Source organism: Anopheles funestus, chromosome 2RL (genome assembly GCF_943734845.2).
Source record: "Anopheles funestus chromosome 2RL, idAnoFuneDA-416_04, whole genome shotgun sequence".
Classification (NCBI taxonomy): domain Eukaryota; kingdom Metazoa; phylum Arthropoda; class Insecta; order Diptera; family Culicidae; genus Anopheles; species Anopheles funestus.
In genome coordinates this window covers 88,586,552-88,603,323 of record NC_064598.1, presented here as the reverse complement: position 1 = coordinate 88,603,323, position 16,772 = coordinate 88,586,552, and the positions used below count along the sequence as shown (strand labels likewise).

Below are 16,772 nucleotides of genomic sequence, written 5' to 3'. Positions count from 1 at the left end.
CAAATATCGATTCTTTTCCTTTTTTTTTGAAGCTTAACGGATAATGGAAAATTGACACCATCTTCTAGAAGAAAAAATCTACTTCTGCAGCACCAGCAACGAAGTTCGATGGATACGGATGCGCTGGACATGGAAGATATTGCTGATCAGGTAATATTTTTAACGCTGAGATTATGCAATTCTTATCAGAATGGGAAATTTGGTAAAAAGCTAGTAAAAATCTAATGTCTGTTGAATATCACTGATCAATAGTTCTTGATCTTGCATTTCTTTTCCATGTTATCTGAAAGAGTTCTTATAATAAATGACTTTAAAGCAAATATTATCCATATAATCTTATATCATTTAAATTTATCTACAAAAATTCTAAAAAAATCCTTTTGAACGTTTCCTTTCCGTTTTACTGGAATAAAAATACAATAAAGGTGTGTTCGGCAGGAAATTTAACCCCACAGCAAAGTATCCTTTTCCACCGTAAAGTGTTGATTGAGGCACGGTTGAATTTTTTTTTATTAATATTAAAAAGTTACCTTTTGGCCTTTAACGGCGACTAACAAGACAAAAAACAAGTGGTAGAAATATGGCTTCGGGAAAAATGAAAGCTGCTTTTTTTTGTGTACTCGGATTGATTTTGTTGCACATTTCCTTCGCTGAAGATATTCCACCGGAAGCGACTTTTGGAAACTTTCATCTTTTTTGTGTTGTTTTTTTGCAATGCTTCTCTGCCCACTGCGCGAGCAAACACTTTACTAATTAATAATTTCTTCACCTCGGTTCGGTTGCTTAAAACCATTTCGAAGCATTTTCCTTTTTTGCTTGACTGCAAGCGGTACATACTGAGGGATCATTCGACTATTACGTAACGTAAATTGTTCTCCTTGAAACAAAAAAACTAAAAACAAAGAAAAAGCTAAATTTTAAAAAAAGAAACATCCCTCGACTTAACGACTCACATGATTTGGGTTCGAATCCTGACTGTCTTTCTTTACCGATGGTTTTTACAATTCGCAGGTACGCCGCTCTAATTATCTCGCTACTGATATTTCAATGTCAACTAAATCTTGAAAAGGCTGTTCAAGACCTCTTGAGTAGTGTTGGGTCAAAAGCGAAAGAGGTACCTGAATCGCTCCGCTCATCTTATTGTGCTCGCTCCCGCAACCCACGGCAAAAAGAGGTAGCTCCGTACGGAGCGCTACACACTGCAGCGATTGTGCGATGCGCTCCCAGAAGTGAAGTTTCGCACCACAAGGAGCGCTACACACAGGAGCGATTGTGCGATGCGCTCCCATTTGAAAATTTCCTAAGACTACAGCCTTACCTTTTTTTGAGTAATTTAGCAAAATTTTAAAAATTGATGTAATTTAATGCGAATTTGTTGCAATAAGTTTCTTTTCGCTCAAATAATTCTTTAAACAGAAAAAAGAATAAAAATGGGGCGGCCCGGTGGTGCATGTGAAAAACGGCGCCCGTCCACACGGCAGGGACCGGGTTCAAATCCCATCCGGACCGTCTCCCCGTAGCATGGACTGACTATCCTGCTACGTGGTAAAATAAGTCTTGATACGGCCAGGCCGTTCTAACCGAGCAAAAAAAAAAAAAAAAAAAAAGAATAAAAATCAGAAAAAAATTAAAAAAAAAAATTCAACTCGAAAATTTCATAAGGCTTACCCCTTACGTTTTTTTTGAGCAATTTTGCAAAAAAAATAAAATTGATTTATTTTAATGCCAATCGGTTGAAATAAGTTTCTTTTCACTCAAATAATGTTTGAAATAAAAAAAAGAATAAAAATTTAAGAAAATTAAAAAAATTCTAAAAATTAAAAAATTTTATAAGGCTAATTTTTGCACCAAGTTTTGCCTATAACTCGGTCGGTATCCAACGGATCGCCAATCTTTAACCTGTGGTCAATAGATGGCATCAATGGCTACATTTTCTTCTTGGCCGGCCATGCCCTCAGATGTCTGTGCCGGAAGTTATTCGAGGAACCAAGTTCCATATCATTTTTTGAGCAATGTAGCAAAATTAAACAAATTGATATATTTTAATGCGAATTAATTGCAATAAGTTTCTTTTCACTCAAATAATGCTTTAAACACAAAATGAATAAAAAATCGGAAAAAAATTTTTAAAACAATTTCAACTAAAAATTTCATAAGGCTTACCCCTTACGTTTTTTTGAGAAATTTTGCAAAAAAAAATTAAATTGATTTATTTTAATGCCAATTGGTTGACATAAGTTTCTTTACACTCAAATAATGCTTTAAAAGAAAAAAAGAATAAAAAATAACAAAAAAATAAAACAAATATTTTCAACTAGAAAATTTCATAAGGCTTACCCCTTGCCATTTTTTAAGCCATTTAGCAAAACTAAAAATTTTGTTTTATTTTAATGCAAATCGTTTGAAATGAGTTTATTTACACTCAAATAGTGCTTTAAATAAAAAAAGAATAAAAAATATAAAATAAATAAAAAAAATTAAAAATTTGAAAATTTCCTAAGGCTATAGCTAGTGAGTCAAGAGCGAAAGAGGTATTTCAATCGCTCCGGTCATCTTATTGTTATAAATCGGCATAACCACAGGCAGTAGCCCACCCTATCAGCGTTACGTAATAGATGAATGATCCCTTATCGGAAAGATTTAATTTTAGGAAAAAGGCTCGCTACAATGTTCCTAACATCAAACCCGACCGGAGGCACATTTTGCGCCCTTTGCTTTGTTTACCGCCATTGAACTATAGTTAGAAAGCCGCCGGATAAATCCACCGTGAACGTTTTACACTGTACGTTCGGCTCACCATAAGCCATAACCTCCGGTGACTCACCGAACCACATCAACAAACGGTGAAAATCTGCCATCGAGACGATTTCGATGGAAATTTGACATCAGCTTTGCAGCTTAAATCACAATCACGGTCGCTAGTTTTCAGATAAGCTGAAAATTGAATTGTGTTTTTGATATTCGAACCACGCCAGAGGTTTTTGGGCGTTATTTCCATGAGCCATGGTTTCACAACCGTCGGACGAATATTTTAAACTCGGTTTCATATATTCTATCAGCTTGCTTCACAACGTTTTCTATACAGATTTGCAAGATAACAGCATGCATGCTTGGCTGGCCGGAGCTACGGTTTAATTAAATTCGCATACATAATCCAAACAGGCGGGATGAGATTTTACGTACTGCTCCAGCTGAGAGCTGGACTTTGTGTGCTATAAAACATTACTTATGGAAACAGGATTCACTGCTAACTGAAGCCAATAGCTCGATTCCTAACTTAGTACGACGGCTGGATCCAATGCTGCCGTTGCAGTTTAGCCACAAGAAAGAAACGAAGGGAGATGATTTAATTTTATGTTTTCCCAAAACACGCTGCAGTGCATTTGGGATCTGGTTTGTCCTGAAAAATGCTGCATAGCATGGCGATGTTCATTCTTTTCAGTTGATTTTATTTATTTTATCGCAGGGTAGAGACCTCGCAAAGGATTAAAACACCAGAATTGGTAGAGATCTGCTGTCGCTGGTCGGTGCAGTTTTTCAATGCACATTTTGCTTTGTTTTCTCCTTTCCAGCCATTGCCACCGTTGCCTGTAACCGTGGCCACTACTGCATTGCAGACGAACATCGTTGCGGCGCCCAGCTCGGGCCACCAGCAGCAACCGAACGGGACGGCTATACAACCGACCGTGGCCGGTATCGGTATTGTAAAGCCCACGACCCCATTGATCGCCGTCATACCGTCACCGAGCATGGAACGTGAGGAACGTGAGCTGCAGTGGCAAAAGTCAGCTACCCTGCGCCGTCCTTCACGTCCCTTATCACCGACCAAGCGTGCCGCACGGAACGAACAGCTGCAACAGAAGCAACAAAAGTTGCAGAAAATCGAACCTTTAATCCATCGGTAAGTGGGAGAGGTGCAAAACACACATAAGCTGTTTCGTGTGCAATTGATTCTGATACATTTAATACAATTATGTTTTGTTTTATGTTTCATTCTATAGATTAAAACGAGCTTTAAAATGTTGTTTTTACATGAAATTTCCTACTTTGCCATGCGAAAAGCATATCTTTAGGCGCTGTTCATATTTTGGTTAACTGATATTTAATTTTGAAGTATTAATTAATAGTTTCTTCATTAAGAGGAATGATTGCAAATTGAAAATCTCATCCAAATGCAGATAAAACAAAAAAAACTATGCTTAATCGATTGCTACTTCTTTTCAGTTCTTCCGAAACAAGCGAACGTACCGTTAAAACCGATTCCAGTCCGACCATTCCGATGGCTCCCGGAAGTGGTGGCCCAACGACACCCCAGCAACCTATCCCTTCCTCAACCAAGCTAACCCACCACCATCATCCAATCACGGTTTCCACACCGGTGGCCGCACGGTTTACCAAAGGTTCGCCCGGGAACGGTGTCGATCTGCTCAAGGACCATCCCGTCCTCTGTCAGGAGCCGGCTTCCGGTGGCGGTGGTGCTGGATCGGAGGGCAGCACTACCGAGGACTATGTTACGTGCACCGATAACTCGAAGCGCGGTGCTTCGGGAGCTAAAGGTACATACAAAACGATCCACGCCACTAGACCGACCAAGCAAGTAACAGGTTCGAAATGTCCGATTCTTACACACTCGCACGCACTGTTCGTTTACCCTGCCAAATGTTTGTTCTATATGTACACTTCCTGGCTGTGTTGCCTTTTGTGGTACGTCTCCTTGTTGTCCTGTTCCCCTTGTGTTCTATGTGTATGATACGTATATTGTTTGCAACACTGTTCGGTTTTTGTTTTTGCCAGCTTGTGTTTCCTGCAATCAAAGGCAAAATAAAATTTCCTTTTCATTTGTAATTTGAGCAGTCGATAATTTGCCATTAACTCATCAAATGACCATTGCGAATGTGTGAACAATATCTACAGGGCGGATAAATGAAAGCATGTCATATAAAAACACAACATGCATTACCTTTTAATTAAATCGTCGTGCGTAAAAAAAACGAACCTCGCATAATTATAACCCTCAATGGGGCCACGTCAAGTTAACAATAATAAGCGTAACTTTATTTGATTTCTGAACCCTGCCGAAAGTCCCGGATTGGATTGTTGTAGAGCAATGCTAAAGTAGCTGTCGAACGAGATAATAAATAAAAGTTAATTATTCCGACACATGATTACGTACAATATGGCGCGTTGGTATGTGCTAATGATATTAATTATTGGAAAAGTTTAAATGAATTGTTTTTGTTCGGGATGGAATATCAATAATTAGTATCTAAAGCGAGGCTGCTAAATTAATTGATATTTGAGTTTACTTTATGAATTGATTAGTTTACCTAACGTTAATTAAAAAGTTCAGGTAATATAGTTAAAGCGGAAATGTTGTAAAATAAGCCAAATTTAATTATTAGCCGTCTTTGTTCAGTTAACACCTGAATGTATGCAATTTTCGTTACACATTCACTTTAAGTGTGGGTTTGTGTTTAATATATGCTTACTATGGTCAAATATATGTGTTGCTGCTGTATTATTCTATTTTTTTTTAATAGTCGGTCAATTTCAATTTTCAATCACATTCAAAGATCATCACATTCCGGTTCTATACTTTTTTTTCAAACCGAGTTCAATGCAATGCAAAATATTCTGACAACAAAATGTCATTTACCTTTTAGCGAATTAATTTGCCCGTTGTCAATTTCATATTAATCAATCATCGTTAACGCTTATTAAACCCGGGTGTATAATTGCATTTATGGTTCGTTCAATGTGCTTTGAATGATTTTCGCTCAAATCAATGATTCCCAATACATGTGCCTCTAAGACGTTAAACAGCAAGCTGGTTAAGTTACCCTGTCCTCTCCAACTGCAAGTTTAATGCGAACAAAGAGTAAATAATCCCATCCATCTGAATGTTGATCCTTCACATCCCGATGAAGCCGTTGTTAAATGTTTGAAAAGAGCTTTTGACGAAAGTTAATGCTGTTTAATTATAGCTACCATTTGCTTTAATTTATGCGGAACTCTTTCTCGCCGGAAGGAGGCTTGTTGCTGGTAGACGTTGCAAACCAATTCTTCGTTCAGTGGTAAATAAATATTTTCAATTTTGTTTGTCGCAAACTACAGCCACCACACAAGACGGATCATCGTTTGAGAGTGCATCCTCCATCTATAGTCTAGCGCGGGTCGATGCAGTATGCGAAGAAACCCCGCCAATCGAGGAGAAGTCCGTTTCACCACAGATCCCACCACCTCCCATCCCTAAACCCTCGCCGACGCACTCCGTCAGCAGCAGTTCGAGCGATAGTTTCAGTGTCAGCAAGAAGAGTTCACCTTCACGACCAAAAGCGATCGCCGGTAAGGTGAAACCCTCGAAACCACACTCACTGTCTGACGATGAGCGGAGTGAAAAGAGGTACTCTTCTTCGCATGATGAGAAGGAGGCTACGCCGAAGGTACCGTACTCTGCCTCCGCAACCGGAACTATCGCTCGAAGCGCTCGACGGGGTCGCGACTGGAATGAGGAGGAACGGCGTAGGAAAAAGAGCACCTTTAAGCTGGAATTTGACAAGGATTCGATCAAAACCTACACGACACCAATGCTTCGTCAGCCGAGTCCCGGTTTTAAGAAGCTTTCGCCTGAGGACAAGAGTGCACTAAATGTGTTGGATGGAGCGAGCCCCAGCAGCAAGCAGAAACGTTTCCGACCGAAGACTCGTAAGTCTCCGCGGGCCCGTAGCGCAGTGCCGGAAGAAACAGCCAGCGCGGGAACTGTGGTTTCATCTGGTACATTACCACGGCGTAGTAAAACACCACTGGTACGATCACCTGAGAAACCTACGACAACGGTGACGACCACTTCAACGGCGGTAGTTCTGGCGACACCTCAACCGACCATTGTTACTACCGGTACGAAACTCAGCCCCTCGCAGTACTATTCACAGATCCGAAGTCCACCCACCGGTGGATCACCTCGCAAGCAGAAGATCTCTCCCGAGAAGCGACTGCAAGCGATCTCTACTGAATCACTACGTTCGGTATCGCCCGGTTCGGATTCGGTGTTTTACAGTGAAGCAGACGCATTGTCCCATTGCGAACAACAGGTAAAACATTATTATAACACATACTCTTCATAAAAGCTTATGCACAATTCCATTGCTGGATTCTTACCTATTAAATAAGGTCCACTGTTCACACTGTGGCAAAGAGGTCGAGGTGGCAAATCTTCCAGGCGAATCAGAGGAGTCGATCCTTACGCTCGATTCGACGGATAACGATCGGCCGGACATTGTACAACCACCGGAGGGGTTCGCTGATTCACCCGACTGCACCAAAACACCGCACCACACACGGCTGTACAAGAAGATGGACAAGCGCTTTCGCTCCGAGGATCGGCACGTCGATCGACGACACTTCAAGAGCCGGCAGGAGTACCGCGCCAAGGTAAGCGGTTAGTGATCAACTCTGCCGTTGTTGTGTGATCTGGGTAGTTGTGTGAGTGTGTTGGGGAGTGCCGTTCTCCCTAGTGACTGTTGTGTTAAAAGTGGCAAGCAAAGTCAGTGGTGTTTAGCTATGTGAAGGAAGTAGCCTAAAAGTATGCAATACCCTAGACAAGGTGTCAGTTTTTAAGGAGTTTTTTTTTCACTGTACATATATGCTTATTGGCCGTATTTAAAACACTAATCTCTTTGTCTAAAACCCATACGTGTACGTGCGGGACGATAAATATTATCACAACTAAGATACGCCTCCTATCACACCGGATTTCAGAGCGAAGAGCGTGGCAAGGAGGAGACCGAACCGAATAATCTTCGTCCAGCTGGATCGTCGCCCTGTGTAGCACCGGGCGGTCAAGGTTACGTCGACACTGCGTCCGAGCCGGAACAGGGCATCTACCATGGTAACTATAAAGCCGGTCTTTGGATCTGTATCGCCGATCGAGACGTTTGGCGACGGCACGAGCTACCGGACGGGAGTTTTGATCGACCGAAGGATGCTACCCTTGAACGACGTGGTTCGACCGACTCGGAGCGAGATTTTCGAAAGAAATATCAAGCTATCACGCATCGGTTAGTGCATCGAAAATCGTGCGTCGAGATGTACCGACGCCAAAATAGTAATAGTTTTGGTAAGCTCTTTAAGTTTAAGAATTTGTGAAGAATTTCAATTGATAGCTAATTTCTTTCCAGACACCGATAAGACGGTGGTCGTTTGCAGAAAGTCTGGTGAGTTCGGATTCCGCATACATGGCTCGAAGCCGGTCGTCGTGTCCGCAATCGAACCGGACACACCGGCCGAAACTTCTGGCCTAGAGGTAGGTGATATTGTACTGTCGGTCAACGGTATATCGGTGATCGACAAAAGTCACTCGGAGGTTGTGAAAATTGCCCACGCTGGTAGCGATACGCTCGAGTTGGAGGTAAGTGTACGCGTGTGCCGATCACTACCTTGCCAAGCAGTTTCGCACTGTAACCTCAACTTTTTCGTTCATAACAGGTCGCACGTACGATTGGGATGCTGTCACCCTTGGAAGATGTTTCCTCGCATCCCTCAATCTACACCGGATTCCTGTGGAGGTATTGTGCCAGCGGTGGTAAATGGGTCCGACGATGGTTCTCGCTTCGACCAGACCATTGTCTATACTACTATAGAACGGATGCGGTAAGAATCGTACTATTCCTTAAAGATTATTTCTATATTTTGGATAAATTCCCATGTTTACCCCTAAAAGTATGCAATTGTCATTAAAAAACCATTCTTTTTATACGCTGATGTATGCCTTCAACAGGATAATCAACCGATCGGAGCGATCATGCTGACAAATCACACGATCGAACGCATTCCGCTTGAGCCGATTACACGCCCGTACAGCTTTGCCATTGATACGGAGGAAGGCACAAAGGTGCAGTTGGCTGCAGATTCTGAGGAGGCCGCTAGTCGCTGGATTGCTATTATAAGTCACGCTGCTCAGCAGTGCGATCCTTGGTTGGAAAATAGGTAATTATTGTGAAGTAAAGACAAAATATGTTTCATTGATTTCTGGTCGTTGCCTTGGTGTAGTGCGCGAAATTTAAGGCTTCCTGCCACGGGCATCAGCAAACCCGACTGTAGTGGACCATTGACCAAGCTGGGCAGCAAATGGCGTTCGTGGACCAAACGGTACTGCGTGTTAAAGGATGCGGTCCTTTACTTCTACCACGACGGTACAAGCAAGAGTGCTTTTGGTGAGTTTTTTTTGTCGCATTGCTAGGTTGGTTTTGATCTGATTCTGAGGCATTATATGTAACTCACTTTGTCAAAATAGGAATGGCCTGCTTACAAGGTTATCGGGTACAGCCTTCGTCAGCTGGCGGTAAGAAGTATGCGTTCGAGATAGTACCACCGGAGCTCAGCCTTAGACACTACTACTTCCACACGGAAACCGAGATGGATAAGAAGCGGTAAGTGGTGAAAAATGTTTCCTTTCTGCACTCTTTATTCCAATTCGGACTTCGGACAAAAGTCCTACAAAATCTTCATTCCATCATTCAGCTTTAAAACGAGGAAGAAATATTTTCCCACTATTATGTGTTGAAATTATAGCTTTCATTCTTTAAACTGACTGGTGCATAAAATAAACCAACTTCCACGCCATAAATCCTGCAAAACTGGATTAAATGCAAATTTTTATTGAAAATATTGCAACAGCTTCTTCCGTCAGCTTGACCTGCTTATTGTTGCACCGATATCGAGCTACAAAAGCGAAATAAAATCACGATGGCTATTTTACACTGTAGCATCCTTTCGGACAGGCGTACAAAGCGCCACCATTCATCGCAATAAAGCCATCAATTGGAAATTTAATTTTCTTTTTCCTCCACTTTCTCGCTCTCTCGTTCTCTTTCTCTCACACCGCAATCTGTTCTTTCTGTTCATGTCACGATATTTTTCCATTATCCATTCGCCCGGAATGCGTGGTTCGTCCGACGTTCGTTTCGTTGCTACGTTGCTGTTCATCCTGCGTTCCGTTCACCGCTAATCGAACGGTACATAAACCATCCACGGTACAGCTGGGTAGCCGCTCTGGAATATTCGATAGACCGGTGGATGAGGGCAGGCTGAAATAACCTGAAACGCTACGAGCAGCTCGTATAGTACACAGCAACTGGCCTTCCGTTTCGCCAATCTCCGGTCTGGTGCAATCCTTCGTACCATCTTTATCAGCAGCACCGGCAGCATACATCGCCACCAAGCCATGGTCGTGCTGTGGCAGCATAAACAAAACACAACCAAGCAAAAACCAAAAAAAAGCAAACCCCGGTAATGGTTCTCCTTCGGGCGGTTTCGAAATATGTGAACGGTAGGTATAAAACAACACGCCATCGCATACAAAACCATCGTACACAAGCAGGGTGTAACAAACAGTTTCCGTACACAAAACACCGAACCCATCGCGTCTACCCAAGTGTCCATCGTAAAAGTGCCGTGATTGCGGTGTGCCTACCTTTCAGGCGTAACGCGCCGTTGATTGAAAGGCACCGCGCGGAGACACCACGGGCCGACAATTTGTGCATGCATGCCGGACACACATGGACGCAAATAGCCCACGGTCACGCTTCAATTACGAAACCGGCTCACTGCAGGCGACACTGGATGCCAAACAAATCAACCGTGCCAGAATTATGAGAAGGCAGAGATGGAAACAACTACTCACAGGTAACGTTTGTACTGTGGATGTTTTCTACTGGTGTAATATCATCCTTGCACTGGTTGGTGCCATTTTGTTGTCGTGATTTTCACCCATCCAGCCCAACGACACACACACACACTGTAAGAATCCTCTTGATGGTGAGAGCAGCTAGTTTTTCCAAGCTTTGTTTTTCTCTGCATCTTCTCTAAGCGTCGTCTGACCTTTTGTTATTGACGTTACGTATACAATTTATGCTGCTGGTTGCCATAAACACTTGCACCACGGCTTTCGGGCCGTTCACCATCCTCCTTTTTTTATTTTGCTTTCGGAAGCGTTAAACGTCATACCAAAACGGTGGCTTTTCCTCGTAAGAGGAAAAAGTATTTTTCCCCATTCCTTCCATGGCAACAGCAAAAACGCTTTGCCTTTGGAGAAAAAGTTTCTCTTATAAAACGTCCCCAGATGCCATACCGTTTATCCATACTTCCTGTTTGTCTTTTCCTCTGACACAAGCGCGAACCCACTTTTCGATGGAGGAAAATTGATGAAAATCTTTCCCCTTTCCAGTGCGCCCAGCAGAAAGGTGCTGGTGTTTTGGGCGAACGCCGTGTTTATATGGCAGCAGGTGTTTGGCTGAAGGTACTGAAGCGATGGTTTGACACCTTTGATAAGAATTTTCAACCGCACAAGAACACCAAACTTCCGGGATATGCAAACGATTTGAATACACTCACACACACAGACATACAATTGCGTAAACACACTAACGGCAATAGGTGCGAAACGAGACCAACTGAACGAACTGAAAAGCATTAAAATGGGCCCCTTAGAGCTGGCGTAGCGTTGTTTCCTCGGGATCGAAGGGTATGGATCCTTCTTTACTAGCGTAGTACTCTAGCAGCGAATGTTTAATAGATATAATGGCACACAATGATGCAAAAAACAAAACACACACACACAAACACTGTCAAAATATGCGTCATGGATAGCGGAATTAGCGTCATATTGATGGGTAACGGTAGGGAAACGCTGTATGTTAGATGTAGTGATAAACATATTTATCTTCAAAAACAACCGAACATGATAGCTTTAAGAGTATGCTGGGGTGGGAGGAGGTAAAAATGGTCGTTAACAATGTGTTTAAACAAAATGGTTTTGTGAAGCAGTGTCGCATGTTTGAAACGTTTTTAGCCTTAGGGAGTAAAACTGCGCCCGCAAGTATGCAACCTGTGTAGCAAAATTATTTTCTTTAAAAACATTCGCTAACACACTTTTGCCGCTGTTTTATGGAAACTTTGTCCACTGAAGAATGGGTTTTGCTTGCGAAATGGAATGGAGAGCACAGCAGGTGGTTGTTTTGTTTTGGGAAGATATAAATGTTTTCATGAATAGTGTTACAGAACGAGACCAGATGCTAGGGAAAGCGTCTTACTAGTTGAAAGCTATAAACTATAAGATAACTATATTTCTAGGCATATAATAAACTCTTTCTTCTCTATGGTAAAACAACTGTACAAGATGATTATGAGATGTCGTGTTTGTAAACGGATGAAAACTAGCCGGATCGTTTCTAAGGCCAAACTACGAATAAATTGTCTACTTCAACTCCATATTTATGGACAACAACGAAACATGCCGCAGCTTTTCAATTGTTGAACATTTAGCGCGAATTTTAAATGGAGAAACTTACAAAACAAAAATAAACCTTTAACGGTTTAAATCTCCCGATGGTGCACTTTCGTTAAGATGGTGGACTTTTGAAAAACTTTCTCTGGTAAGCAGGACTCCGGTACGATAGTACGGTTGGTCATTAGAAGAAGAAACAAAAACGATCGTTTGTCGTCTGTTCCCCCTGTGTACATCTTAACTTTCCCATGAAATTAGATAGGATAGAAAGGCTTTAGCAAGGTACGCTTATGTCACAAAACCGATCGTTGTACCCGATACTATAGCAAACGATATTACACACAAGAAAAATAATTCGCCAAATATACACATATAAACACTAGACGACACCCAACTGGATGCAAAGGAGAAATGCGAAGTAGTAACCACTAGTGCAAGCAGAAGTTGCAAAAACGTACATACCGTGAACAGAAATGTCCGCCCTTAGATGAATGCGATAAATGTTAGAGCTTTAAAAGTTTATCCAACCGGGACAGCGGAAAGCCGCCGGAAAGTTTGTGCCGGAAGCAGTGAACTTCTTGGGTGGAATAAAATGACGAAAAGAGACCATTAGGTTGGTTTTGTTTTTCGGTGAAAAAGTCATTCACACGCATGGACAGTAGCATTTAGCCGTAGAAAGCGGAAACGGTAGCAGCAGTGCTAGAACCTTAATAGCAAATGGTCGGTAGAGTAAAACCATATCAGTATATTTGTCGGTAGTAGAATACTTTAAACCTAACCATCGAGTAACTAACTAACGGATAAGTGATAAGCGAAACGTCAGTGGATAGAACCAGCATAAGAGCCATGGAGACTATTTTGTGGTTTTCGATTCAAATTCGAAACATTGGTTCTCGATTTCTTGTTATTGTTTTACGAGAGCGCCAATACTTTATAGTGAAACGGACCGGCAATTGCAGCTGGTCAGCAGTTTTGGTTACAGGTTTGTGGGTAGATATATATGTTGGCTAGCTAAATGGTAGATAAAATCGGGAAAAAATTAAAAACGATGCGAGTCTTAAACGTAAGCGAATAAATATTTAACTAAACGACACGTGCGTGAAAGACAAGTAGTAAATTAAACATATTAAATAAAATCGAACTCCCAGTGCCAAAAAGAAACGTAACGGATACAGTCCGCATCGATTGCAAAGCAAAAGAGTTGCTAAAACGAGTTGCTAATCAACCTCGCTTGTTTATCGTTTACTTTGGAATGTTGGTTCGATTCATTCAATTTTTTTTTAAATTTTTTAAATCTTCTTTCTTCGCTGGTCATAGCACTTTCTATCTCTTACTTACTCTTGAGCTAATTATAATGACCCAGAACTGATATCAATACGGGTATAGGGACGATGGTGAACAAATTATTGACCGATTTTGGTACACTTCTTCTCTTCGAGCAAAGTTTTGCTGCTCCGTTTTCTCCACCATCTGGTACGTTATTTTATTTTTTTACAGCTTACTTTCGTACTTGTTTGGTATTCTCATCTCACCAAAAGTAAGCAAACAGTATCATTGTCAACTTCTTTTATCTGCCTTTTGTTGTCTCCTTCCATCAAGCGTTGGTTGCGCAATGATATGTTGTTGTTGGATCCTCTCGATAGGAATCATTCTTGTTAAGATATCGCAGTCATAAAGCGAATAAGCGAATAAAAAGACACACTCCCGCATACATACTTACACGTACACACTATGAAACATAAGAGCAGCAAACTCTACAAAGCTCAACAAATAAGATCGAAAAGCGTTCACAAAAGCGATTACATAAACCAGCATTCAGTAAGGACGTAACAAGAAAAACAAACAAACAGAAGAAACAAAACGAAACTCAATTTATGCTTGTGAGTGCGGTTTGGTTGAGAAAAAAAGGAAACTTTTTTAAAACTGCATGACTTTTGTTGTTTAATTAAATATACTGTTGATTAATTATTTTAAATTTATATTTATTAAATTTATATTTACTTATATCTCTAATATTTGAAAATTATTTTTACAATTTTCGACAGTTTTCGGTTCGTCTAAAAACAATTGAAAATTGTTTGCATACTGATAGGCACAAATACACCTTTGGTAAGTTTCTGTCGTCAGCAGAACATTTATTTGCATTCCTTTATGTTAGATTGTTAAGAAAAATCATTGTTAACGAATGATTAATAAGAGCAACCTCACTGAGTATAATTTTTTTATACTCTTTATTAGGTTTTTTTTATTTCTTGCTTAGTTTTTTTTAGAAGATACACACAAGTCCTTAAATAAACACACAACATACACACATCATCTCATATACGCAGCCATACACATTCCCCCCTCCAAAGGTTTCTTTGCTTGAAACAAAGCAAATGCCGATTCGCACAATGCCGGACACCATCGACAGGAATCGAAAATAAAAACTGCGCGCAAACACCTCGACATACATGATAGGTTTGTTTACTCAACAAACAACCAAAAAAAACTACAAAAAAGCAAAGCACCACAAAACCATCAGCCTGGTGAAGCTGGCGGGAAACTTATTAAACAAAAAGATATTTAAAATGAGAAACGTTTTTATAAACGATAAAGACTATAAGCAAAAACAGAGATTAAAGTAAACAAACAAACAAACAAACAAATGGAAGCAGATTGTGCGGGAGATAAATGTAGATTAGCTCAAGAAACAACCAAATTTACGTCGATATTGTACACGAGTTGTGCAAGTCACAAAGGTTATATTTTTTCACATGGAAATGAGTTTTTCTTATTGTTAAGGGTACGGTTTAATGGAATGGCGGTAGCTTTAGAACGTTCCAGGAAAGGTATCGTATTAACGAACCGTAGCACATTCACTGCAATGGCTGATGGTAATGAGAAATAAGGGAGGAAAAAAGTAATTCAAAGTTTTATTTGAATTTTACCTTACGTTCCAGGGGACCGTTTGTACCGCAAACGGGTTGGAAAACCAATTTACTTACCCAGTAAATGACAATGTTGTGAATCAGTTAGGCAAAAACAAAACAAAAAAAAAACAATTAAACTTGAGCAAAGCTCCATTGTAGAGAGTTTTCATGGTTGGTAGGTTTAAGTTAAATACAAAACTCCGGTTCGAATTATGCTCGAAGCACTGCCATGAAAGCAACTATCTACCAGCAGAAAACCAGCAGTGAGCGTTCCAGACCAGCCAGAAGAAGTAAAAAAAAAAACAGATGCTTCATTTCAACTGGCGACATCGAACGAAATGCGTTGATTGGTTAGGAAGAGAGAACTAGCTTTGAATTCAATGTAAGTGTTTAGTGGATCAAATAGAAAGCCAAAATTGCGTCTACCCCTTACGTAAAAGGGAACAACTTGTTGGAAAGTACATATTTGCCATGAACCGTACGGTGTGTGTGTGTGTCACACACGATCAACGTTAGCCGCAAGTGTAGAAACGTATTTAGGGGCGTTTCGTAAACCATTTTTCAAACGGAAAAATATGATACAAATTATACATATATATACACATACGGATTTACACACAACCAACGGCATATTCAACCTTCCCTCACAAAGCCATAACGCGCACATAAGTGCAACAGTTACACATTGTGCTACTACATATAAAAGCTACCGAAGCAAAAAAAAACAAAGAACAAACACACAACATCGTAGACCAACAAATAGCCCATCTCGAAACGTTAAAAATAAAGAGGAAAAAATAAGATGGTTCAATGGACCGGATTACAATTGGAGGCAAGAAGAAGAGGAAGAAAAAAAAATACACAGAGAACCAAAACCCCACTTTTTCGAACAGTTTGACCGATGTGAATGGAAGCAAAACGGAAAATGTTAAAGAATTAATAACACTGTAAAACTTACAATGTGACATACATTATCAGCGAATAAAAATGAGAAAATCCCCTTACCGGAACGATTAAGAACGTGCTGTGTTGTTAATTTCATTGCAATTTTACAATATCACTATGAAAGGGTTTGATTTAAAAAACATTGTTACCAAAAAAAATCTTTTCGATGAATTTTGATTTGAAACCTGCTTAGCACATTTTAATAAGGTTGTCAATAGGGCAGCTTTTGTTTAAAATATAAACGCCTGCAGGTATGCAAAATAAGGGCGTAATGGACGTAGACCTTCATTCCTTCGAAGGTATTACGAGGCATCATTCACCCCTTACAACTTGTTTTCATGATTCTTCAATCTGCCCTTAAATTTACAAAACAACAATCGCTTAATCTCCATCAGCTTTTGCCTATTTTTCATTATTTATTTATTTTTTATTCAAATAGAACGGCCTGGCCGTATTGATATATTTCTATATTTGGCACAACATTGGAATTAAACGTTTATGTTTCAACATCCCATCTGAAACTTTTTTTCAGTTTTATGTAAATTAGTATTAACTACTAAGTAGTTGATTATTATTTAAAAAAAACGCCCACATCTTATGGTTTGTTATATTATATGTCTCTTTTAAATATG

General features: G+C 40.4%; 1 protein-coding gene across 4 annotated transcripts in view; it reads left to right on the top strand.

The window, feature by feature from the left end:
* The window catches only part of LOC125763711 (uncharacterized), a 107,067-nt gene extending 96,811 nt beyond the window's left edge, over positions 1 to 10,256 (top strand). For 3 of the 4 annotated variants that reach the window (XM_049427109.1, XM_049427106.1, XM_049427110.1), the window contains 12 exons: positions 33 to 150; positions 3,573 to 3,901; positions 4,225 to 4,604; positions 6,115 to 7,091; positions 7,171 to 7,431; positions 7,759 to 8,116; positions 8,178 to 8,407; positions 8,485 to 8,649; positions 8,777 to 8,985; positions 9,049 to 9,212; positions 9,293 to 9,428; positions 10,038 to 10,256. In XM_049427109.1, the coding sequence (XP_049283066.1) occupies positions 33 to 150; positions 3,573 to 3,901; positions 4,225 to 4,604; positions 6,115 to 7,091; positions 7,171 to 7,431; positions 7,759 to 8,116; positions 8,178 to 8,407; positions 8,485 to 8,649; positions 8,777 to 8,985; positions 9,049 to 9,212; positions 9,293 to 9,428; positions 10,038 to 10,089 (3,379 nt within the window). In that variant the 3' untranslated portion in view covers positions 10,090 to 10,256. The remainder of the gene's footprint in view (positions 1 to 32; positions 151 to 3,572; positions 3,902 to 4,224; positions 4,605 to 6,114; positions 7,092 to 7,170; positions 7,432 to 7,758; positions 8,117 to 8,177; positions 8,408 to 8,484; positions 8,650 to 8,776; positions 8,986 to 9,048; positions 9,213 to 9,292; positions 9,429 to 10,037) is intronic. The other variant, XM_049427108.1, reaches the window with a different exon arrangement.
* The last annotated feature ends 6,516 nt before the right edge of the window (positions 10,257 to 16,772 follow it).